Genomic DNA, 24,521 nt, shown 5'->3' on the forward strand with positions numbered 1-24,521 from the left:
CTATAGTTACCTTTGCAGACTAGTATTAATGAAACTTTAGATATAGTGAATGGGTTTGGGGAATTGAGATATCTATTTTCTTATCTAAGATGCCAGGATAATCATCTTAGTAAAATAAAGAGCCCAGTTAGGGGCGTTCTCATTTGTAGATACTGATGAAGTTTACATAGACTGCTACGATTTTTAACGTCAGAATGCACTAAACAAGGTCAGTGAGTGAGAAAGGGAAGTGCCTCTTTGTGTTTCAAAAGCCTTTCACCTATGGAGCCAGGTTCTGCTCCTGCCCTGACCTGGCTTGTGGTAGCTTTCCCAGTTTGGTATCTCTAGGTATTGCCAGGCTCTAAATTGCCCTAGAGAAGGGAAAAGCTGCTTCAAATGTTACTCATTTTTTGTGTGTTCATCTTATATCCTGCTACCATGCTGAACTCACTTATTCTAGGAGTTTGATGATTTTTCTTTTTCCTTTTTTTTCCCCTGTAGATCCCTTTGGGTTTTGTACATAAACTATCATGTCATCTGCAATAGGAACCATTTTATTCTTCCTTCCTGATCTGTATGCATTTTACTGATTTTTTTAATTGCAGTGGCTGTAATTTCTAGTACTGTGCTCTAATAAGATTCGTGAAAGCAATATCCTCACTTTTTCCCCATTCTTCAAGGGAAACCATTGATTCTTTCACCATTAAGTACTGATGTTAGCCATGGATTCTTGCAGATGCTCTTTATCAAGTGGAGAAAGTTCCACTCTGTTGCTAGTTTACTGAGAATTTGTGTCATGACTAGGTGTTGGAGTTTGTCACATGCTTTTCCTGCATCAGTTATTTTGATCATATGATTTTCTTTTCTTTTTAACTTTGTTAGCATTATTTTTTACTTTACAATATTGCATTGGTTTTGCCATACATCAACATGAATCTGCCACGGGTGATTTTCTTATTCAACTTTTGGTATGGTGAATTTTCTTGACTGATTTTCAAATGTTTCGCATATGTGAAATCTCATTTGTTCATGGTATATAGTTATTTTTACATATTGCTAGACTCAGATTGCTAGTATTTGTTGAGAGTTGTTCTAAGTTAATTAGGGATATTGGGCTGTGATTTAGAATTTTTTAATCTGTATATTTGTATGGTTTTGGTATCAGGGTAATATTAGCCTTTATAGCATGAATTGGGAAGTATTCCCACTTCTTTTTTTTTTTTTTTTTTGGAATAGATTATGTAAAACTGATGCTAACTCTTCTTTAAATGTTTGATAAAATTATCCAGTAAAGCCATCTGTGCTTGAGAATTTCTTTTTTGAGGGAATCTCTATTGCCGAATTCAGTGTGTTTAGTAGCTACAAGCGTATGTGGGCCTTCTATTTCATCTTAGCTGAGTTTGGGTAGCTTGTGGGTTTTGAGAAATTGGTCCTTGTTTGCTGCTGTTGATTTTATAAGCACAGAGTTCCTAGCATTCTCTTATTAATCTTCTAGTGGCTGCAGCAGTCACAGTGCCATGCCCTGCTCTGTTCCGGTTGTGGGTGACTTGTGTTTTCTCTTTGTTTCACTCTTGCTACAGGCTTGTCAGTTCTGTTGATTTTTGTTTCATTCAGTTTGTGTTATTTTCCTATTTTCAGTCTCATTGATTTCTGCTCTTCTTTTTATTATTTCCTTCCTTGTATTTCCTTCGCGCTTATTTGCTCCGCTTTTTCTGGTCTCTTGAGGTGGGAATGCAGAGTATTAATTTGAGACCTTCTCTTTTCTAATGTGAGCATTTTAATGCCATAAACATGTTCTCTTTTTTTTTTTCTCCTGTTTTTGATGTATTACGTTTTTGTTTTTATTCATTTCTCTGTATTTTTAAAGTTCTGTTCCTTTTTGGCCCATGATTTATTTAAAAGTATATTGTATATTGTTTTTGATCTATTACGTTTTTGTTTTTATTCATTTCTCTGTATTTTTAAAGTTCTGTTCCTTTTTGGCCCATGATTTATTTAAAAGTATATTGTTGAATGTAGAAGTGTTAGGGTGTTTTTATGTTGCACTTTTGTTATTGATTTGTTGTCTGATTCCACTGTGATTGGAGAACATAATCTGATTTCAGTGCTTTTGAAGTTGTAAATGTTTGTTTTCTGACCCAGGAGTTGTCCAAGAAATTGTCCTGTCTTGAGGACTTCTCCAAGGTATCTTGAAAGGAATGTGTATTGTGTTGGCAAAGGCTGTGTGGCCTATGAATGTCAGATCCTGTTGGTTGATGGTGTTCGGGTTTTTTAGTATCTTTTCCTTATATGTATGTATGTTCTTTTATATCTTATGTATCTCTTAGTTTTACCAGTGAGATGTTTGATGGGAGTGAGATGTTGAAGTCCTTGAATATAACTGAATTTGTCTATTTTTCCTTTTGGCTTTTCCAGTATTTGTTTCATTTTGCAACTCTGTTCTTTGGTGCATACACATTTGGGCACAGTATTTATTCATGGTGAATTGATTCCTTTATCTGATGTCACTCTTTGTCCCTGCTCTGAAGTCTCTTATATCTGATATTTACATAGCAATACCTTTAAAAAAAAAGTTAGCATGATAAATCTCTTTTTAACCTTTACATAATACAAAATCTGTTTCTGTTGTGTTGAAGTATATGGTTGGATAATCATTTTAATCATTCTGTCACTTCCTGCCTTTTAATTGATGCATTTAAACTGTTAATTTTAAAGTGATTTTTTATGTCAGTGCTTAATTCTTCTTTTGTTTCTTATTTTTCTGTTTCTTTTTGTCTTTCTCTGAGTTACTTCAACATTTTTTAGAATCCATCTTGTTAAATATATTTAATATGTCACTTTGTGTACTTTTAAGTGGTTGCTAACATTAAATTGTGTATTTTAACTTAACACAGCCCCCTGATATCAATGTTTTACAACTTTGACTGCAGTATTAAAACCTTGATTTCATTGAGATTCCATGGCCCGTAGCACTTTTTTTCCCTTTAAATAACACCTTTACCACTTTAAAAAATATAATTTCCTAAAGTATTTCTTCTCTATACATTCTGCTCAACTGATGTCATGATAATTTTATCTCAACCATCAAGTATGATTTAGGAGATTATTATTTTAATGTTTGGTGGGTTTTTTTGTTTGTCTTTGTTTTTTTAGTTTTATAGGTTGGATTTCCACCCCCCCTTTTTGAATGTTAAAGAACTGTTGCATTCCTTGGATAAACCCTATATGGTAATGGTGTATTTATCCTTTTTATACATATGGGGTCGCACAGAGTCGGACACGACTGAAGCGGCTTAGCAGCAGCAGCAGCAGCAGCAGCATACATTAATAGGTTAAGTTTGCTGAAATGTTAATGAGAATTCTTGCATCTGTACTACTGAAGAAAGTTGATCTGTAGTTTTTCCCTTCTTTTAATGTCTCTGTTTTTGGTATCAGAGTAATGTTGGCTTCCTAAAATGAGTGTGGAAGTTTCTCCTCATGTGTGTTTGGAGAGACTTTGTGTTGAATTGGTACTTTTTTCTTCCTTAAGTATTTGGGAGAATTCATCAATTTCTGTGAATGGGCCTAGAGTTCTCTTTGTGAGATTTTTAACTACAGAGTAAACGGTTCTATGATGACCTACAAGACCTTTTAGAACTAACACCCAAAAAAGATGTCCTTTTCATTATAGGGGACTGGAATGCTAAAGTAGGAAGTCAAGAAACACCTGGAGTAACAGGCAAATTTGGCCTTGGAATATGGAATGAAACAGGGCAAAGGCTAATAGAGTTTTGCCAAGAGAATGCACTGGTCATAGCAAACACCCTCTTTCAACAACACAAGAGAAGACTCTACACATGGACATGACCAGATGGTCAACACTGAAATCAGATTGATTCTATTCTTTGCAGCCAAAGATGGAGAAGCTCTATACAGTCAGCAAAAACAAGACCAGGAGCTGACTGTGGCTCAGATCATGAACTCCTTATTACCAAATTCAGACTTAAATTGAAGAAAGTAGGGAAAACCGCTAGACCATTCAGGTATGACCTAAATCAAATCCCTTATGATTATACAGTGGAAGTGAGAAACAGATTTAAGGGCCTAGATCTGATAGATAGAGTGCCTGATGAACTATGGAATGAGGTTCGTGACATTGTACAGGAGACAGGGATCAAGACCATCCCCATGGAAAAGAAATGCAAAAAAGCAAAATGGCTGTCTGGGGAGGCCTTACAAATAGCTGTGAAAAGAAGAGAGGCGAAAAGCAAAGGAGAAAAGGAAAGATATAAGCATCTGAATGCAGAGTTCCAAAGAATAGCAAGAAGAGATAAGAAGGCCTTCTTCAGCGATCAATGCAAAGAAATAGAGGAAAAGAACAGAATGGAAAAGACTACAGATCTCTTCAAGAAAATTAGAGATACCAAGAGAACATTTCATGCAAAGATGGGCTAGATAAAAGACAGAAATGATATGGACCTGACAGAAGCAGAAGATATTAAGAAGAGGTGGCAAGCATACACAGAAGAACTGTACAAAAAAGATCTTCACGACCCAGATAATCATGATGGTGTGATCACTAATCTAGAGCCAGACATCCTGGAATGTGAAGTTAAGTGGGCCTTAGACAGCATCACTATGAACAAAGCTAGTAGAGGTGATGGAATTCCAGTTGAGCTGTTTCAAATCCTGAAAGATGATGCTGTGAAAGTGCTGCACTCAATATGCCAGCTAATTTGGACAACTCAGCAGTGGCCACAGGACTGGAAAAGGTCAGTTTTCATTCCAATTCCAAAGAAAGGCAATGCCAAAGAATGCTCAAACTACCGCACAATTGCACTCATCTCACATGCTAGTAAAGTAATGCTCAAAATTCTCCAAGCCAAGCTTCAGCAATACGTGAACCGTGAACTCCCTGATATTCAAGCTGGTTTTAGAAAAGGCAGAGGAACCAGAGATCAAATTGCCAACATCTGCTGGATCATGGAAAAAGCAAGAGAGTTCCCGAAAAACATCGATTTCTTCTTTATTGACTATGCCAAAGCCTTTGACTGTGTGGATCACAAGAAACTGTGGAAAATTCTGAAAGAGATGGGAATACCAGACCACCTGACCTGCCTCTTGAGAAATCTGTATGCAGGTCAGGAAGCAACAGTTAGAACTGGACATGGAACAACAGACTGGTTCCAAACAGGAAAAGGAGTACGTCAAGGCTGTATATTGTCACCCTGCTTATTTAACTTATATGCAGAGTACATCATGAGAAACGCTGGACTGGAAGAAACACAAGCTGGATTCAAGATTGCCGGGAGAAATATCAATCACCTCAGATATGCAGACGACACCACCCTTATGGCAGAAAGTGAAGAGGAACTCAAAAGCCTCTTGATGAAAGTGAAAGAGGAGAGTGAAAAAGTTGGCTTAAAGCTCAACATTCAGAAAACGAAGATCATGGCATCTGGTCCCATCACTTCATAGGAAATAGATGGGGAAACAGTGGAAACAGTGTCAGACTTTATTTTTTGGGGCTCCAAAATCACTGCAGTTGCTGACTGCAGCCATTAAATTAAAAGACGCTTGCTCCTTGGAAGAAAAGTTATGAGAAACCTAGATAGCATTTTCAAAAGCAGAGACAGTACTTTGCTGACTAAGGTCCATGTCTAGTCAAGGCTATGGTTTTTCCTGTGGTCATGTATGGATGTGAGAGTTGGACTGTGAAGAAGGCTGAGCGCCGAAGAATTGATGCGTTTGAAGTGTGGTGTTGGAGAAGACTCTTGAGAGTCCCTTGGACTGCAAGGAGATCCAACCAGTCCATTCTGAAGGAGATCAGCCCTGGGATTTCTTTGGAGGGAATGATGCTAAAGCTGAAACTCCAGTACTTTGGCCACCTCATGAGAGTTGACTCATTGGGAAAGACTCTGATGCTGGGAGGGATTGGGGGCAGGAGGAGAAGGGGACGACAGAGGATGAGATGGCTGGATGGCATCACGGACTCGATGGACGTGAGTCTGAGTGAAGTCCGGGAGTTGGTGATGGACAGGGAGGCCTGGCGTGCTGCGATTCATGGGGTCGCAAAGAGTCGGACACGACTGAGCGACTGGACTGAACTGAACTTATTTAGTATATATAGGGCTATTCACGTTAACTGTTAATTTTTTTAAAAACTGATCTTTGGCATTTTGAGTCTTTAAAGAAATTATCCATATTACAATCTGAATTGTTGACTGTATTGACAGAATTTTTAGTGATGTTCCCTACTGGCTTTATAGGAAGTGTAGTTGAGTCTAGTCTTTCATTTCTTGCATTTCTAATATGTGACTCCTCTTCACTGTCAAGTCTGACTAGAGGTATATCAATTTAATCCATCTTCTCAAACAAAACTTTGATTTCTTTGATTTTTCTTTATTTGCTGCTATTTTGTTGATTTACATTTATTTTAGGTTTAATTTGCTCTTCATTTTCTAATTTCTTACATTGGTCACTTCTTTGGGCATGTGGAATAAGAATTATATTGATAAGGCATGGATGATTCTTACCTAATACTTAGAATGTAATATGTACTGTATACATATCTGCAGTGCAGGTATCACATGTATACACCATAAATCTCTTAGTATGTGATTGCATGTTGGACATTCTCACAAGGTAAAAATCCCTGCACAATAGTTGAGTTTGCATGTTGATTGACAGTTTTAAGATGGCTACAATATCACTTTCGTCACAGACACTTAAGCAGTTTATTATTTTTGTCCCAATCTGTGGCAGCAGTTGGTATACCAAATGCCTCTACAACCAATATTTCCAATGGGTATAAGTAACAAGATTTACTTACTTTTATTTTATTGTGGTTTTATTTAAAAGTGAATATGTTTAAACATTCAAATTTTTATAAATCTTGTATAAATTACTTCCTTTTTTGTAGACTTTTTATTTGGAATGTTTTCAAACGTTCAAGAAATTCCTAAGGATCAAAATAGAATTAAAAAAATATATACCTTTATGGTGCTTCACCTGTTGCTGACAGTTTGCCCCATTTGCTTTTTCATTTGCTATGTATTCTCCCCTCCCACACACACATGTGTACATCAGAAAATGGATTTCTATACATGAAAGGACTACAGAGCTTCAAGCTCTCCTGGAGTAGGATTGTGTCCCATGGCTCCACAATATTTGAAATGCCATTCAGGCAATCTGTTAAGCAGGACATTAGGGAATAGCACCAGAGCCATGCACTGCCCTTTTGCTGCGTTGTTTTAAAATATTGAGATATAGTTCTTTGAGACAGAATCCCATATCATAAATTCATGCTTTTAGAGTATACCATTGAGCATTTTAGTATAGTCACATTTTGTACAGCCATCCCCACGATCTAATTCAAAATATTTTCAACACCCCCAAAGAGAAACCTCGTACACATTAGATTCACACCCCATTTCCTCCTGGCCCCTAGCAACTGTTAAATCTACCTTTATTTCTATGGATTTTCCTATTCTGGACATTTCCTGTAATACATGGGGTCTTTTGTATGTGGCTTCGCTCATTTAGCGTTACGTTTTCAGGGGTCACCCATGTGGTGGCGTGTGCCGGTAGCTCATTGTGTGTGTGCGGCTGTGTGGCTGAGAAATACTCTGTTACGTGGGCTCACCACGTTTTGTCTGCCGTTCCTCTGGCAGTGGACGCTTGGGGTGCTTCTCCTCTCTGGCTATCATGAAGAGTACTGGTGGGACACTGGTGGGTGAGTTTTTGTACATATGTTTCTAGTTCTCTAGTTTATGGATGAGTAGAATGGCTTTGTCTGTGGTAACGCTGTATTTACCTTTTTGAATAACTGCCAAACTGTTCTCCACAGTGGCTATTCCACTTTTTACTCCAGCCAGCAACTTAGAGCTTTGCAATTTATCCACACCCTCACCAATACTTACCATTGTCTGTCTTTAATTATTGCTGTCTTAGTGTGTGTGAAGTGGTACCTTGTTTTGGTTTTGATTTGTATTTCCCTGAGGACTGATTTTGAACATTTTATGTGCTTATTGGCAATTTGTCTTCTTTTAGAGAAATGTTTATTCAGATCTCGTCTTTTTTTTTTATTTTTAAAGTTGAAATATTTGTCTTTGCGAGGAGGGGTTGAGTTCCATATATTCTGTGTACATAACCCTTAATGGGTAAATAATTTGCAAAAATCCTCTGTCCTCTGGGTTGTCTTTACACTTTCTTGATAGTGCCCTTTGAAGCACAAGAATTTTAATTTTGATGAGGTCCAAGTTATGTGTTTTTCTTCGCTTAGCTATCCTAGCTTCAGAAACATTGCCTAATTCAAGGTTATGAAGATTTACCCATATTATCTTCTAAGAGTTTTAGAACTTTAGCTCATACACCAAGGTCTTTGCTCCTTTCGAGTTAATTTTTACATACAGTATGGGGTAGGGTCCAGCTTCCTCCTTTCACCTGTAGATCCCGGTTGCTCTAACACTACTTAACTGTCCATTCTTCTTGGTGCCATAAATGAATTGATCGTAAACATGAGGGTTTCTTTCTGGGTTCTCACTTCTGTTGATATCCTTGTTTATCTTTATTCCTAGTAGCGCACTGTCTTGATTACTGTAGCTTTGTAGTAACTTTTGAAATCATGAAGTAAGAGTTCTCCACTGTGTTCTTCTTTGTCAAGGTTGTTTTGGCTATTAAGGATTTCTCTCAGTTTCTTAAGAGCTTTAGGATCAATTTGGGGGAAAAGTGGGATTTTGATAATGATTGCATTGAATCTAAGATAGGGAGTATTACAGTCTTTACATTGTTAAGTATTCCAGCCTGTGTCTTTTCTATTTATTTAGGTTTTTAATTTCTTTCATTGAAGCTTTGCAGTGTAAAGTATATTAGTCTTACACTTCATCATGATGTATAAGCCTCTATATATGTTGTTAGAAGCATATTTTGTATTTTCTTGAGGACTTGATATCCATATGTATAAGGGATATTGAGCTATAGTTTTCCCTTTTTTGTGATAACTTTATCTGATTCTGGTATCAGTATTAAGGCCTCAGAATATGTTGGGAAGTGTTTTCCCCATCTGCTCGATTTTGGAAGTTTGTGAATCCTTGGTATAACTTCTTCTTTGAACATTTGGTGAAATGAAACCATTTGTCCCTAGGCTTTACTTTGTAGGAAGACTTTTAATTAGAAATTCAGTCTCTTGTTACAGGTCCATTCAGGTTTATTCTTGACTTAATTTCAGTAGTTTGTGTTTTTCCAGGTGTTTGTCCACGCATCTAATTCATTGGTGCACAATTGTTCCTAGTTATTCTCTTATTTATAATCTGTTTCTATAAGATTGGTAGGTGCCTTTTATTTCTGTAAAGTCGATAGCTGTTCAGTCGCTCAATTGTGTCAGACCCTTTGCAACCCCTTGGACTGCAGCATGCCAGGCTGCACTGTCCTTCACTGTCTTTCAGAGTTTGCTCAAACTTGTATGCATTGAGTTGCTTATGCCATCCAGCCGTCTCATGACATATTTCTACCAGTTATTTACAACATTCATTGTTTTCATGACTTAAAGAAGATGTCTGGAAACAAGCTCTGTATCTAGTCATCATTTGCCATATTCAGAAAAAAGAATCTCTACCTAAAAGGAAAAAAAATTATATTATAAATTATCCCTAATTATAGTGGAGAAAGATTACCTTTAAAGTGAAGATATTTTTGTCTTATTCTTTACTAAAGTGCAGTGGGGAAGTAAACTCAGTTTCTGATTTTGAGTATAATGATTAAATAACTGACGCACTGAGATTTTTTTCCACAGAAAGTAAATGTCTTTGTTACTCTCAGACATCATAGTGATGTAAGTGAATATGAGAAGCTTAAAGTACATCCTACTGAGCTCAATTTCATAGAGTAAATCTAGTAGAATCCTAAAAGCCAGAAGTTAAGCCCCCTGTGTTTATGCATCCTGCTTTCCTCCCTTTGTATAGGAATATATGCCTGATTTTAAAACTGAGGTTGCTTGAAGGTACTGCTGGTGCGAGCATTAGCATCACTTTATGTTGAAAGTAAACAGTTCTTGGTGTAGAAGCTTAGGTTCTGAGGTCCCATGGTTGAAATTTATGGCCCCTCTCAAGCCACTTTCTTGCTGAGTGACCCTGAGCCTAACCTCACTGAGCCTTTATCTTCAAATGGAGTCCATAATATCTGTATCATGAAACTGGTTTGGCGTTTAGTGACACAGTGATCGATAATCATCAGCTATTTTCCTTCTGCACGAGGTCTTCGCTGTGGCACTCGGGCTTTCTCTAGTTGCAGCGCACACGGTCGCTCTAGCTGCAGTGTGGCTTAGTTGCCATGCGCCATGTGGGGTCTTAGTTCCCCAGCCAGGGAGCAAACCCACATCCCTGCTTTGGAAGGCAGATTCTTAACCACTGAACCGCCAGGAAAGTCCCCTAGACATCATTCTTTCTTCTACATCTGGTTGCTGCTCTAACTGGAAAACACTGGGACAGCTTAGAATTCCATTAGTGTATAAAATAAGGGACAGAAATTCTCAGGAGAGGAAGTAACTGTCCTTTGTGGTTTCCAATCTAGAGATGTGGCAATATGGGGATTTGAGTTGCTTGGGTTCCTTTTTATAATTTATACCTTAATAACTGTTAACACATTAAATGACTAAGTACATATCTAGTGTCACTTCTGCTTTTCTAGACATATAAAGTTATTAAGATCGATCACTTAGAGTAAAATACTCTAATTTATTTTATGCCAGAGTTGAATCCTGTTCATTCCTACATGCTTCAAGGAAAGCTGTTGATGTATAACACAATATTCTCCTTTCAGGACTTTATAATAGCTGCTGATCTTTTTTTTTTTTTTCCCCACCTAAGGTATCTCATGTATTTTTTCTTAAAGCTCCTAATTATATTATTAAATTAGGTATTATATACCCAAGTTATATTACTACTTTTCTATATTTAGGAAAGCTCTCATCAGTTAGATAAAGGTCTGACCTTGATTGTTGATGGAATCTTACGTGATGGTTGTTGTATCATAACTAATGTTGTTTGGTCACTAAGTTGTGTCTGACTGTTTGTGACCCTGTGGACTACAGCACGCCAGGCTTCCCAGTCCTTCACTATCTCCTGGAGTTTGCACAAACTCATGTCCATTGAGTCAGTGATGCCGTCCAACCATCTAATACTCTGTCGCCCCCTTCTTCTCCTGCCCTCAATCTTTCACAGCATCAGAGTCTTTTCCAGTGAGTTGGCTTTTGGCAGCAGGTGGCCAGAGTATTGGAGCTTCAGCATCAGTCCTTCCAATGAATATTCAGGGTTGATTTTCTTTAGGATTGACTGGTTTGATCTCTTGCTGCGCATGGGACTCTCAAGAGTTTTCTCCAGCACCACAATTCAAAGGCATCAGTTCTTCGGCTCTCAGCATTCTTTATGGTCCAACTCTCACATCTGTACATGACTACTGGAAAACCATAGCTCTAATAGCAGCCACCAAATGCAGCACATTTCTGTTACTTTGTTTGTTTGTTTTCTCTGCTAGCTAATGGAAAGCTTCTAACTGGGAGTTAGTCAGTGTACTCACACAGACATCTCAGAACTAGCAGTAACTTTTTGTCTGCCACATTGTGAGTGTCTGGCTGTTTCAGTTAATTCTTGTTAGGTCATTGTGTCCTTGCATCAGTATACCTGTTTGCAACAAGAGCATAACAAAGCTTTTCTGGATCATCTAAAATGTCACTTTATGTTAAAAGGAGGGGGAAGTGATGAGAAATGAATGGGTATGCTGGGCATAGCCTTTTATTTCACAGTCCTTTTTTCTTAATAGTCTGTTGCTTTATTTGGATATATTTTTGTGTACTCCACATGTGCTCTATGTCAGTAATTCCCTTGTAGCCATTAGCTCTGATCTTAGTTTGGAAATTCAACCTTAAGCTAGGACTAGAGAGAATCAGAAGTAATTCATTTGTATCAGTGGATGCAAATAATCAGTACTTGTGCCTGAGCAGAAAGATGAAATTTCATTCACACACAGAATTGTTGAATGTTCTCTGTATATGAAGAACTGGTGAGGAACCCTTGCTCCTCAGGGTAGAGCAAGTTGGCACTGAGGTTGAAGAGAAACACGAGAAATGGAGGGACAGGGCTTTCCACAAAATAAAATCAGGGTGCTATTATTAGAGTAGGAAGAAATGGATGCTCAGCAGGCAGCAAAGACATCATCCAAGTAGGTAAAGTGATGTAATTATTTCACTGGCATCTTGGCTGCCCCATGACTTTCAGCTTTGGTCATACTGGAAAAGCCAGGTACATGGGTTAGACAGTAGGCTTCTTCCTGAATACACAAAGACCAACAAAGAGGACTCAGGGAGGGTCATATTAAAACAAGTAAAACACCACTGTTTTGTGGGTTTAAAAAAATAGGCTTTCATTTTAGAACAATTTCAGATTTACATAAAAATTCCAAATATAGTACAGAGTTGCCATATACCCCTTGCCCAATTTGGCCTATTATTAACATCTCATACTTATATGGTCCTTTTTTTTTTTTTTTTTTGCAATTGAACCAGTTTTAGTACATTATTATTAAATTCATATTTTATTCAAGTTTCCTCAGTTCTTACCTAAATGAAAAGTTTTTCCCTTTTCTTTTTAAGAATGCCATCCAAAATACAGCATTACATTTAGTAATCATGTCTCCTTAGGCTCCTTTGATCTGTGACCGTTTCTCAGACCTTTCCTGTGTTTGATGACCTCAACAGTTTTCAGGAGTGTGCTGATCGGGTGTTTTTCTAGAATGTCCCTCAGCTGAGATTTGTCTGATGCTTTTCTCACGATGAGTGTGGAGCTACGTGATTTGGGGAGGAAGACCTTAGAGACAGAGTGCCATTTTCGCTTCAGCATATCAAGGTGCTGTCCCCGTGGCTTTTACTCTGGATGTTGATCTCGATCATCTGACTGAGGTAGCATTTGTCAGCTTTCTCCATTGTAAAGTTACTCTTTCTTTCCTCTTTTCCATACTGTTTTCTTTGGAAGGGGCCACCATGGGCGTTCATGCTTAAGGAATGGGCAGTTATGTTCCACCTTCTAAGGAAAAGAGCTTCTACATAAATTATTTAGAATTCTTCTCCCCCATTATTTACTTATTTATTCATTCATTTATTTATACCAGTATAGACTGATAAATACTTATTTTATACTTTGGGTCTTAATCCAGTACTACTTGACTTTATTGCTCAAGTTGTTGCAGCTTTGGCCATTTGGGAACTCTTCCTATTTACTCTTACATCTCTCTGACATAGCAGCATCAATGGAGGGTTTTTTGTTTTGTCTTTTTTTTTTTTAAGTACTTTCTTTCTGGCACAAGTTTCACCTTTTGTATCTCTCCCCCCAACCCAAGTCCTAGATTCAGCCATTTCTGTAAGAAGCCCCCATTCCTTTTATTGGAGAATGGTATTAGGACCCAAGATCTGTGTGCTATATATATGCTTTTTGCTGTTAGGTTGTAATATATGTATGTGTACTATCAGTGTATAGGCACATCAGTAAATGTTTCTATAGGTAACCATCTGTATCTTTGTTATGCTCAACATCAGTTTGTGCAATGTTGTTAACTCTAATCCGTTACCAGGTGGATCACTCTAGCCTCCTTCCCTTGCTTTTTTGTGAACTCTTATTCAAACAGTAAGAATTCTTGACAATCACCATCCACCATTCATATATTTAATGGTTGAATTCAAGAATACACGTAGAGCAGCGTCAGGATGGTTAACCCAAACCATAGGGGAAATCCCAGGGCTGATCTCCTTCAGAATGGACTGGTTGGATCTCCTTGCAGTCCAAGGGACTCTCAAGAGTCTTCTCCAACACCACAGTTCAAAAGCATCAGTTCTTCGGCGCTCAGCTTTCTTCGCAGTCCAACTCTCACATCCGTACATGACCGTCTTACTGATTCTACTCATTTTCAAATTACTTAGGTCAGCACCTTTCACCTCACCCATTTCCGCGAGATGGTTTCGTACTTTTAGAATAGAAATAAGTGGTTTTGTCACATGCTGCAGTCTGCCCTGGGATCCCGGATCTCCTAAAATGATTTTTTTTTATTGCTTACACTAGGTTCACTATGTTGTAAAGTTCTGTTTTTAATAAATGCATAGGGTCATATGCATCTCACTTTACAGTATCATATAGAAGGCTGCTTTGAAAAATTCCAGATAGTTTCCTTATTTCACCCTTCCTTTCTCTCCAAACCCCTCATAACCACTGATCTGATTACCATCTTCCAGAATGTCATATACTTAAAATCATAGAGCATTCAGCCCTTTCTTTTACTTTTTATCACTGAGTAAATACTCTAACAACAAACTGGTTCCAAATAGGAAAAGGAGTACGGCAAGGCTGTATATTGTCACCCTGATTATTTAACTTATGTGCAGAGTACATCATGAGAAACGCTGGGCTGGAAGAAGTGCAAGCTGGAATCAAGATTGCCAGGAGAAATATCAATAACCTCAGATATGCAGATGACACCACCCTTATGGCAGAAAGTGAAGAGGAACTCAAAAGCCTCTTGATGAAAGTGAAAGAGGAGAGTGAAAAAGTTGGCTTAAAGCTCAACATTCAGAAAATGAAGATCATGGCATCTGGTCCCATCACTTCATGGCAAATAGATGGGGAAACAGTGTCAGACTTTATTTTTCTGGGCTCCAGAATCACTGCATATGGTGATTGCAGCCATGAAATTAAAAGAGGCTTACTCCTTGGAAGGAAAGTTATGACCAACCTAGATAGCATATTGAAAAGCAGAGAGATTACTTTGCCAACAAGGGTCCGTCTAGTCAAGGCTGTGGTTTTTCCAGTGGCCATGTATGGATGTGAGAGTTGGACTGTGAAGAAAACCGAGTGCAGAAGAATTGATGCTTTTGAACTGTGGTGTTGGAGAAGACTCTGAGAATCCTTTGGACTGCAAGGAGATCCAACCAGTCCATCCTAAAGGAGACCAGTCCTGTGTGTTCATTGGAAGGACTGATGCTGAGGCTGAAACTCCAGTACTTTGGCCATCTCATGTGAAGAGTTGACTCATTGGAAAAGACCTTGATGCTGGGAGGGATTGCGGGCAGGAGAGGAAGGGGACGATAGGGGATGAGATGGCTGGATGGCATCACTGACTCAATGCACATGAGTCTGAGTGAACTCCAGGAGTTGGTGATGGACAGGGAGGCCTGGTGTGCTGCGATTCATGGGGTCGCAAAGAGTTGGATACGAGTGAGAGACTGAGCTGAACTGAATACTCCATTGTATGGATAATCTACATTTGTCTCTGTTGTTGTTATTTAGTTGCTAAATTGTGTCTGACTGTTTGTGACCCCAAGGACTGCAGCATGCCAAGCTCTTCTATCCTCCACCGTCTCCCATAATTTGCTTATATTCACGTCCATTGAGTAGGTGATGCTGTCTAACCTATGCTAGCTCATCCTCTGCTAGCCCCTTCTCCTTTTGCCTTCAGTCTTTCCCAGCATCAGGATCTTTTCCAGTGAGTTAGCGCTTTGCATCAGGTTACCAAAGTATTGGAGCTTCAGCTTCAGTATCAGTCCTTCCAACGAATATTCAGGACTAATTTCCTTTACGATTGACTGGTTTGATAGCCTTGCAGTGCAAGGAACTCTCAGGAGTCTTCTCAGCACCACAATTAAAAAGCATAAATTCTTCAGCACCTAGCCTTCTTAGGTCATCCAGCTCTCACATCTGTAAATGACTACTGGAAAGCCATAGCTTTGACTATATAGTCTTCTCGGCACCACAGTTAGAAAGCATCAGTTCTTCAGCACCTAGCCTTCTCTTCCAGCTCTCACATCTGTACGTGACTACTGGAAAACCATAGCTTTGATTATATGGATCTTTGTCGGCAAAGTGATGTCTCTGCTTTTTAATATGCTGTCTAGATTTGTCATAGCTTTCCTTCCAAGGAGCAAAACGTCTTTTAATTTCATCACTGTAGTTAACCATCTGCAGTGATTTTTGGAGCCCCTTAAAACAAAATCTGTCATTGCTTCCGCTTTTTCCCCTTCTATTTGCCCTTAAGTGATGGGACCAGATGCCATGATCTTAGTTCTTTTGATGTTAAATTTCAAGTCAGCTTTTTCTTTACTCACCTATTAAAGGACATCTTGATTGTGTCCAGTTTTCAAAGGTTATGAACAAACCTGCTTATAAGGAGTTGCTTGCAGATTTTTGTGTGGACATAAGTTTTCAAATCATTAGGTAAATACTTGGAGCACAGTTACTGCAGCTAGTTGAACTTTATTTCATGCTTTCTGGCAGTATAGCAGGAATAAATATTTTGTGAGTGGCTTACATAGTTTGTAGGTTGTTAAAACCACTTTCTAACTGGATTGTTTTAGTTCAAGCATTTCATAGTTACTAAAATCCTGAAGTGTTAGTTATATTTTCCTCTTTAACCATTACCATCAAGCAGTAGTATGTTTTAAAAGTGTTAACTTGTAGCAATTAATTTTAAATTAAAAGATTTTATTTACATGAAATTTCTTTTCCTGTTAAGTGACAATCTGTTTTGTTTCCATCACAGCATTTATTCAGTCGGAGAGCATAATAGAAGTGCTGCGTTTTGATGATGGAGGGCTTCTACAGGTAATTTTATTTTAAGTTTGAAGAATTATTCAAGGCTCATTGTCAAGCCTTGAATAAAATCTGATTATTATTTTTCTTTTAAAATGTACTTGGTTCAAATGCAATATATTGTATGAGCTTTATATGCAGGCAGGTCAGTAGAGTCTTGGGTAATAATACAAACCTTCTTAGCTGTGTGAATTATCTTTAAATTAAATATTTGTAGGGGATGTTGGGAGGATAGGTGGCGAGTGTCAGATCAAGAGCAGTGGAATTGCTGGTAAACTCTATTGAGTATGGAGCCACTGAGGAAAACACATGAATTCGGATGTTGGACCTTAGATGCTTATCTGGAGGAGAACTCCAGAGGGTATATGTACTGTGGATTTACATTTATGTCATCCTTCCCCTAGCCATCCTAAGCCATGTCTTTAAATACATTGTGCATAAAATTAGAAGGTGTAATCTGATAAAAATCCTATCCTTCCTTTCAGATCTAGCTCACATATCACCATGAAGCCTATTTTAGTCTTCCCAGCTCAAAAATCAGTTCTAGGATTTCAGAGCTGAATGAGACAATAAATGACATTTTAACCACTCCTGATTTTCATGGCTGCTTTTCCCCTTTCTTCAAAACTTTTAAACCATATTCTGTGCTTATCCTATAGTATCACCACCTTCACAATAATAACATGTGTTTTCAAGTGTCATGTTATTTGGTAACATGACTGATAATTTGTTACTTTTTATATTCAAGGGAAACCAAGGTTTAAAAGATTTAGAAAATTGCTCAAAATGTCATGACTTTGCAGTAATGGGACTGGTATTGGAATTCTGTTCTTCTCACTTCGGGTGTGGAAGAAATACATTTGTGATTGTTCATACCGCTACTACATGATAGTGCCAATCATGTATTTGTTTACTTAATTATAAACTAAATACATGACTTAAATATGGTTCTGAAAAAAACATTTCCTGAAGCTCATAATGAGGGCAGGAAAGTAAAAATTAAGTTTGATCAAGGCAACAAATAATTCTGCTAGGGGCTTGGAGTAAGATTTCTGTTTGTGTTGTGGTGTAAATTTAGGTTTTAGGCACCAAGCCAGACAAAGAAGCAAGAAAAAAGGTGATGGGTCGTAAGGTTCTTTTTCTCTGACAGTGAAGCAAATAGATGCTTTGGACAACAACTGTTTCCCTGCTTCTAAACTTCTAGATAAACTTACTCTGCTTTTACCTAAGAGACGTTAAGAGACACGTACATCAGGCACTGGCTGCACTGTGCCTACAGAATGTCTTTTTGTGGCTTTTTATATTTTAAAAGTGAATAAAACAAGATATATAATGATCTCTGGGTTTGTAAAGCCACCTCGTGAGAAAGTGGTCTTAGTCTCTTTTTTCAGTGCTTTAATCTCTTGCAGGGTAAGAACTTGGAGAGCCTGTAGGAGTGACCATTTAAAATATCTCCTTTCTGGTGATTTGTAGGATCTAGAGAGCAGGCGACTCAGTACTGAATTTCTGAAAACAATTTTCCAAATGTAGTTATTTATTACTGATTAAAGGTGGATTTATGTCTTTTAGGAACTAGACATATGGGTTGCAAGTGGAAAATTCTGAAAGCTTGACGTGTTTTGCTGGTGGTGGGCTGTCAATCCATACCTAAAAGGACTTGGGTATGGAAGAGCTTGTCACCTGGGATGTCATTTGCTCATACTCTTTGGATCTGCTGCTATGCTTGGACCAGAGCTTGGGGGTGACCTCAGAGTTCTATACCAAAGATAAGATAATTTTAGACTGCAATGTTAAGGGCAGGTAGTACTAAAGTGCTAGACTCAGCCACAGTGAAACCGCATGGAGACTCCAGCAGAGTGCCTGGTGTTGGGGTGCTATACATAACGGATCATATATCTTCAACTAACAGAATATTAGACCCTTTGAATAGAAATGTGTAAGAATCATTCATTTTAATGTTGAAGGATGTTTCCTAGGAACAGCAGTTTTGATTTTGACACAATGTCATTCTTTCTGGCAATAACTTGCCATTAAGTTCAGCTGTTTCTTAAACAGCTCCTGGTTTCTTGTGATTAGAACAACAGTATGTACACGTAGTATTTCTGTGGCAGGATACATATCAGGTTTCTCCAAATTAAATTAAAGCTAAAGCAAGAAGAGAGTCAAAGCAGCAGCTTTGTTTGACATGATTGAAAATTAGAATTTTGCCTGAGAGCGTTCCCTCCCAGATTGTGGAATTTATGTTATATTTTTGTGTTTTGGCTCACAGTGATTTTTTAAGTCCTAAAAATTAATTGATGGTAAGTCAATAAAAATTGTTCCAACTCATAAAAAATTTGCTAGAAAAATGGACTTGATTTTCTTGTTTTCCAAAGATAAGGAAGACGAGGCTCATAAAAGTTAAATAATTTGCTCAGTGTTGAGTTGTTAGAGCAAGAACCTGGCATCTAGTAATTACGCAGCTTCCTGGTATCAGAGCTCGTTCCACAGTAGGACACGTGGGCAGTTCTTTCCAGTGCATCCCTTGTGTTACCACTGGTGATGCCAGGGTATGATGAGAAATCGTGGCAGTGTTCTTAGCCAGTGTGTTCTGTAAGTGGTGCTTTGGCATTGTCATTCCCGGTTGACAGGGCTGCTAAGCTTTGGTACATAGAACAAGGAAGCTGAATTCATTTCTTAGATGAGAACAAGATGAGCACAAATACTTGAGGATTCTTCCTCAGGATCTTGCTGAGAACCCCAGCTGACACATAATCATAGAAAAAATCTGTTGAGGAGCAGTGTGGAGAAAATTATAGTAGAGAACATAGTTGACAGTGAAATGCTACAAGTTTTATCTCTGAGATGAAGACTGGGTTAGAGATGCCCACTAAATACCACTGATACTCAACATCATCCTAGTTGTAGCCAGTAAGGCAAGAAAAATAATCAGAAACTTAAAATGATTAGAAAGGAGTAAATAAAATGTTATTCACCTCAGATTAGGATAAGTTTATGAAGGTAATCCAAAGTCTGGAGATAAGTTATTAGATTCAGTAAGCACTTTAGCAAGTTTTCTGGTTAACAGTTGATATGTAAAATACAAGCACATCTTTACATTTTATGTTGAACCATATGAATTAAACCCCTTTTATAGATCAGAAAAGGCGACAGAGTCCAGCCCAACTCATACATATATGGATACTTAAGTTATGAATCACTGAAGAATGTTGGGGAACACTCAGTAAAGGGTGCTGGAACAAGTGAACATCTGTATGGTAGAAACATCTATGTTTCTCCCATATAGATGACAGAAATACTGTAACTGTTTTGGAGCTCTGGAGTCTTTTGAAGGCTTATAACTTCAAGGGGAAGGCTTGAAGTAAATTAAAGTGGAATATAGTCCATTTCAGCTCTTAGCATAAAAGCAGTTACCCATCCTCCCCCGCTGGCCCCATGGCAGGCAGCTCTGCAGTGTTTGTCAAACAGCTTGCCCACACCTTGCAGGAGCCTGGGTGGCCAAAAAAGGACTCTGTCCTCCAGGTATTGGGGATCCCTGTCCTGACTGCTGCTTTTGATCTCAGAGGTTAGACAAAGAGGCAGGTGGCCATTGTTGTTGCAACTCCCCCACTGTTAAAAAGTTCCTCATCCTTAAGTGACCTTCCAAAGCTATTGCATAATTGGCAGAAATGAGAAAAATCATTTTGAATGTTCAGGGAAGGGCCTGGGTTCATAAAAGACCTGAGAAGACCTTAAGATTAGGCCTCAGGCTTATCTTTGCATAGATACAGCCTGCAATAATTATAAAACCAAAAACAATAAACAGAAACAAGCAGGTGGCAAACTCTGGAAAAGGAGGAGAATCTGACATCCAGAGTCATTACATTATTGGATTCAGATATCCAGGTTTAAACAAAAATCACAGTGTGTTAAAAAAAAAAAAAACATGAAAAATGACTCATTCAAACAAAAAATTAATCAACAGAAACCATCTCTGAAAAAGACCTGATAGCAGGTCTACTTACAAATTTAAGCTAGATATACTTTAAAAACAGTCATTTTAAGGATGCTCAAAGAGCTAAAGGGAGATGTGGAGAAAATCAAGAAAACAACATATGAACAAAATGAAAATACCAATAGAAATATAGAAAGCCTAAAAAGGAAAAGAGGGGCACGCTATCACGATGGCAGCACTGGCAGCCCTAGCTCTCGTTCTTGTTCAGAAACACTGACATGACAGCAACTGTTGATGCCAAACCCTTGAAGAGAAGTTAGAATCCACGTAAGAAGCACAAGTACCCCTAGAAGGGCACAACCAAGAGCAGTCGGGTTTTTCTGGTAAGAATAATACTGGCTTTCCTTTAATCATTCATCTTTTTGTTCCTCAGAATCAAGAATTTCCATAGTCTTATCTTCCAGTTTGATGATTCTTTCTTCTGCTTGCTCAAATCTGCCTTTGCATCTCTCTAATGAAGTTTTCATTTCAGTTATTGTACAACATTTAAGTTTTGTGAGATGAGTAAGTTCAGGAGATTTAGTGTACAATATGGCTGTAATAATACTGTGTTATATGCTTGAAATTTGCTCGGCTAGTAGTTCTTAATCATTCTCACAAAAGAAAATTTTATAAAGTGATCATTTCACAATATATATGTATATTAAAACATCACATTGTATGCCTTAAATGTAAATAATTTTTGTTTTCCAATTATACCTCAGTGAAGCTGGGGAAAATAGAAATCAAAAAGAAAATTGAACTGGAAGTACAGTAACTGAAATGAAGAACTCTTGATTCTGAGGAACAGAAAGATGAAGAATTAAAGAAAAGTCACTGGATCCTGTGACCATCAAGTGGACCAACATATGCAGTGTCCTAAAAAAATAAAAAGACAGAACACTTGAAGAAATAATGGCTGAAAATGCCACAAATTGATGTGAATGTAAGCATCCAAGAAGCTCAGTGAACTCCAAGTAAGATGAACTCAGAGGTGCACACTGGGACATGTTAAATCAGACCTTTAAAAGACAAAATCTTGAAAGCAACAAGAGAAAAGGGACTCATCACATGAAAAAGATCCTCAATAAGTTATCAAGAGATTTCTTATCACAAACTTTGGAGACCCGAAGGCAGTGGGCCCCATATTCAAAGTGCTATAAGGAAAAGACTATCAACCAAGAATCCTATTTCTGGCAAACCCGCTCTTCAGAAGTGAGGGAGAAATTAAGACATTTCCAGATAAATGAAAGCTGAGGAAGCTCATTACCATTAGACCTAACTCTTGGCAGAAATGCTGAAGAGAGTCCTGCAGGTAAAAATGAAAGAACACTAAACGACGTAAAGCCATGTGAAGAAATGAAGATCACAGTAGAAGTAAAAACATGGGCAGCTTACAAGCTGGTATTATTGGAACGGTGGTTTCAAACTCCACATCTGGTTTTCTACATTATTTAAGAAAAGAAAACCTAATAGTCTAAAAGCAATGATTAGTGCCACTTTGGTTTGTAACTTCTAACTTCACGTTTTGGTTTCTACATAAAGAATAATATACTTAAAATAATTATTTGGTTTTGGATACAAAGTATATAAAGAATAAATTTTGTGACATCACCAACTGAAAGAAGTAGGGATGGAGCTGAAAAGAAGGACAGATTGAGTGTGACTGAGTTAAAGCTGATAAAAATTCAAATAAAAGTGTTACAACTTTAGGATATTTGATTAATCCACATGGTAACCACAAAGAAAATAATATAGGAAATACACACAAAAAAATTTAAACATTTCACTTCGAAAAAGTCACCTGAGACAAAAGATGACAGGATTGAAGGAAATGAGGGATGAAAACAGTGTAGGGCATGAAGAAAACAAATAGCAGAATGACAGAATTGAAGCGACCATTGAGGCTAAGCTGGTATTAGTTCAAACAAGTCTGTTGTAAATTTAACGTACAAATTACAGTCTCCACTTAGGGTAATGCTAAGAAAATAACATAAAATATGTGTAAGAGGAGATGCGTGGCCAGCTTCAGCACAAGCTGAACAATTAAGCTAAAAGAAGTCAGTTTTAGACATACAGAGTCTTACCAAGGATATGTTGGAAATTCCCTGGAAGTCCAGTGGTTAAGACTCTGCACTTCCACTGCAAGGATGCCTGGTCAAGCAACCAAGACCCTACATGCCACCTGGCACAGCCAGAAAAATGAAGTCTCTGAATGTTGCCAAATGCCCCTGGAAGACAAAAATTGTCCCCAGTTGAGAACCACTAGGTTACAGGGATAAACATATATTATTTTTGTGATCAGCGAATTTAGTAATATTTGAAAACATTGCACATATATATGTTTGCTATATACACATATACAAGATAAGCACATATACAAGGCTTCCCTTGTAGCTCAGTCGGCAAAGAGTCTGCCTGCAGTGCAGGAGACCCGGGTTCGATCCCTGGGTTGGGAAGATCCCCTGGAGAAGGAAATGGCAACCCACTCCAGTATCCTTGCCTGGAAAATCTCATGGACAGAGGAACCTGGTGGCTTGCAGTCCATGGGGTCACAGAGTCAGGCACGACTGAGTGACTAACACAACACACATATATGTTTGCAGAGTCTTTTCCATTTGTTTGGAAGAGTTTCCTCTCTGTATCCCTGTGGGATGCTCTCTGAGAGAGAAACAGGGCTCAGACTCCTCTGGAATTGGGGCCTAACAGTGAGGTAGGCTGAGGTCGGAGCCCTTAAATGCTGTGGAAGGGTGGAGTCTGAATGGTGGGCAGGAAGGAGTCTGTGCTTACCTTTGTGGATAGACACAGTGCAAAGATCATCATCAGCATGTCAGGCGTCACCAGCTTCATGTATTTGTGATTCAGTGAAGTTTACTTTGCAGTATTCTAAGTATGTCTTCTGTTTGATAGAAGATACAGAAAGACACGGCACAGGCGTTTTCTGGGGCCCTGAGTACTCCTGACAGACCCTTATCTCTGAGCATGAAGCTCAGAGGTTTCTGCTAGTCACATGGGGAAATAGGAAATCTGAGTTTCTTGTAGGGATTGCTTCACAGTTTAGAGAGCTAGCCATCTTTTTCATATGATTACTGGCCATTTGTTTTTCTTTAAGTGAATTGCCTCTTGCTCTTGTTTCAGTTACAATATTCTTTCCCCCAGTTTCTTTATTTTTCTTTCTTTTTACTGTTATAAAAATACTTGCAAGATCTTTTCATTGTTGCTAGTATAACGCTTGTTTGCTTGATTTTTCTTTTTTGGGGAGAGAGGGTGGATGTATTTACCCTGTTTATTTTTGCCCATTCTTCAGCTTTTGCATCATTTTGTATTATATTTGCAGTTCATAGTTGAGACTTTGCTTTTTTGACACGATCCTTTTGGTTTTCTTAATAGAGAAGTTTATCTCATTTAATCATACTGTATATGTGTTTAATCTAGTCCATCTAATTTTTATACTTGCCTTTTTATCTCTTGATTTAGAGGCTTAATTTTGATATGTATTTAAGATGTTTTTAAACCTTTATTTCTTAAGTTACTTCATACACACAGTAGTGACTATTATGATTTTCCCTTTTCTCTCAATATTTAGAGTTTTATTATTGGCATGTGCTGAGATCTTTATTCTTGTTTGTTATAGTTAAACAACTTTACTATTTTGTGGCTTATGCCTCAAAAACAATATTTACTTTCGGCTTTGCAAACCATATTTCCACAGTTCCTTTACTGTATCTGCTTATCTTTCACAAGACAGCTTCCTTATTTGCAATTCTTCATGAGTAATCTTCTTGGCCAGATTTTCTTCATGAAGATATTTTTTTCCCCTTCAGAAAGTATACATGGATGATACACTTCTTAAGTCTCCTTTCTGTCAACTCCAGATGGGGGCCACAGACCTGGAATTCTTAGATAGTACTTTTTTATTCAAGTAAAGTGACATACAGAAAACTGTTTAAAGTGTACAGTTTGGA

The 24,521-nt window shown here is 38.0% G+C and overlaps 1 protein-coding gene across 1 annotated transcript in view; it reads left to right on the top strand.

The window, feature by feature from the left end:
* TMEM131 (transmembrane protein 131) overlaps positions 1-24,521 on the top strand; it is a 178,213-nt gene that overhangs the window by 34,362 nt on the left and 119,330 nt on the right. The window contains exon 2 of the mRNA XM_069583900.1: positions 16,534-16,595. Within this exon, the coding sequence (XP_069440001.1) occupies positions 16,534-16,595 (62 nt within the window). The remainder of the gene's footprint in view (positions 1-16,533; positions 16,596-24,521) is intronic.

This window comes from Ovis canadensis, chromosome 3, assembly GCF_042477335.2.
Source record: "Ovis canadensis isolate MfBH-ARS-UI-01 breed Bighorn chromosome 3, ARS-UI_OviCan_v2, whole genome shotgun sequence".
NCBI classification, from domain to species: Eukaryota; Metazoa; Chordata; class Mammalia; order Artiodactyla; family Bovidae; genus Ovis; species Ovis canadensis.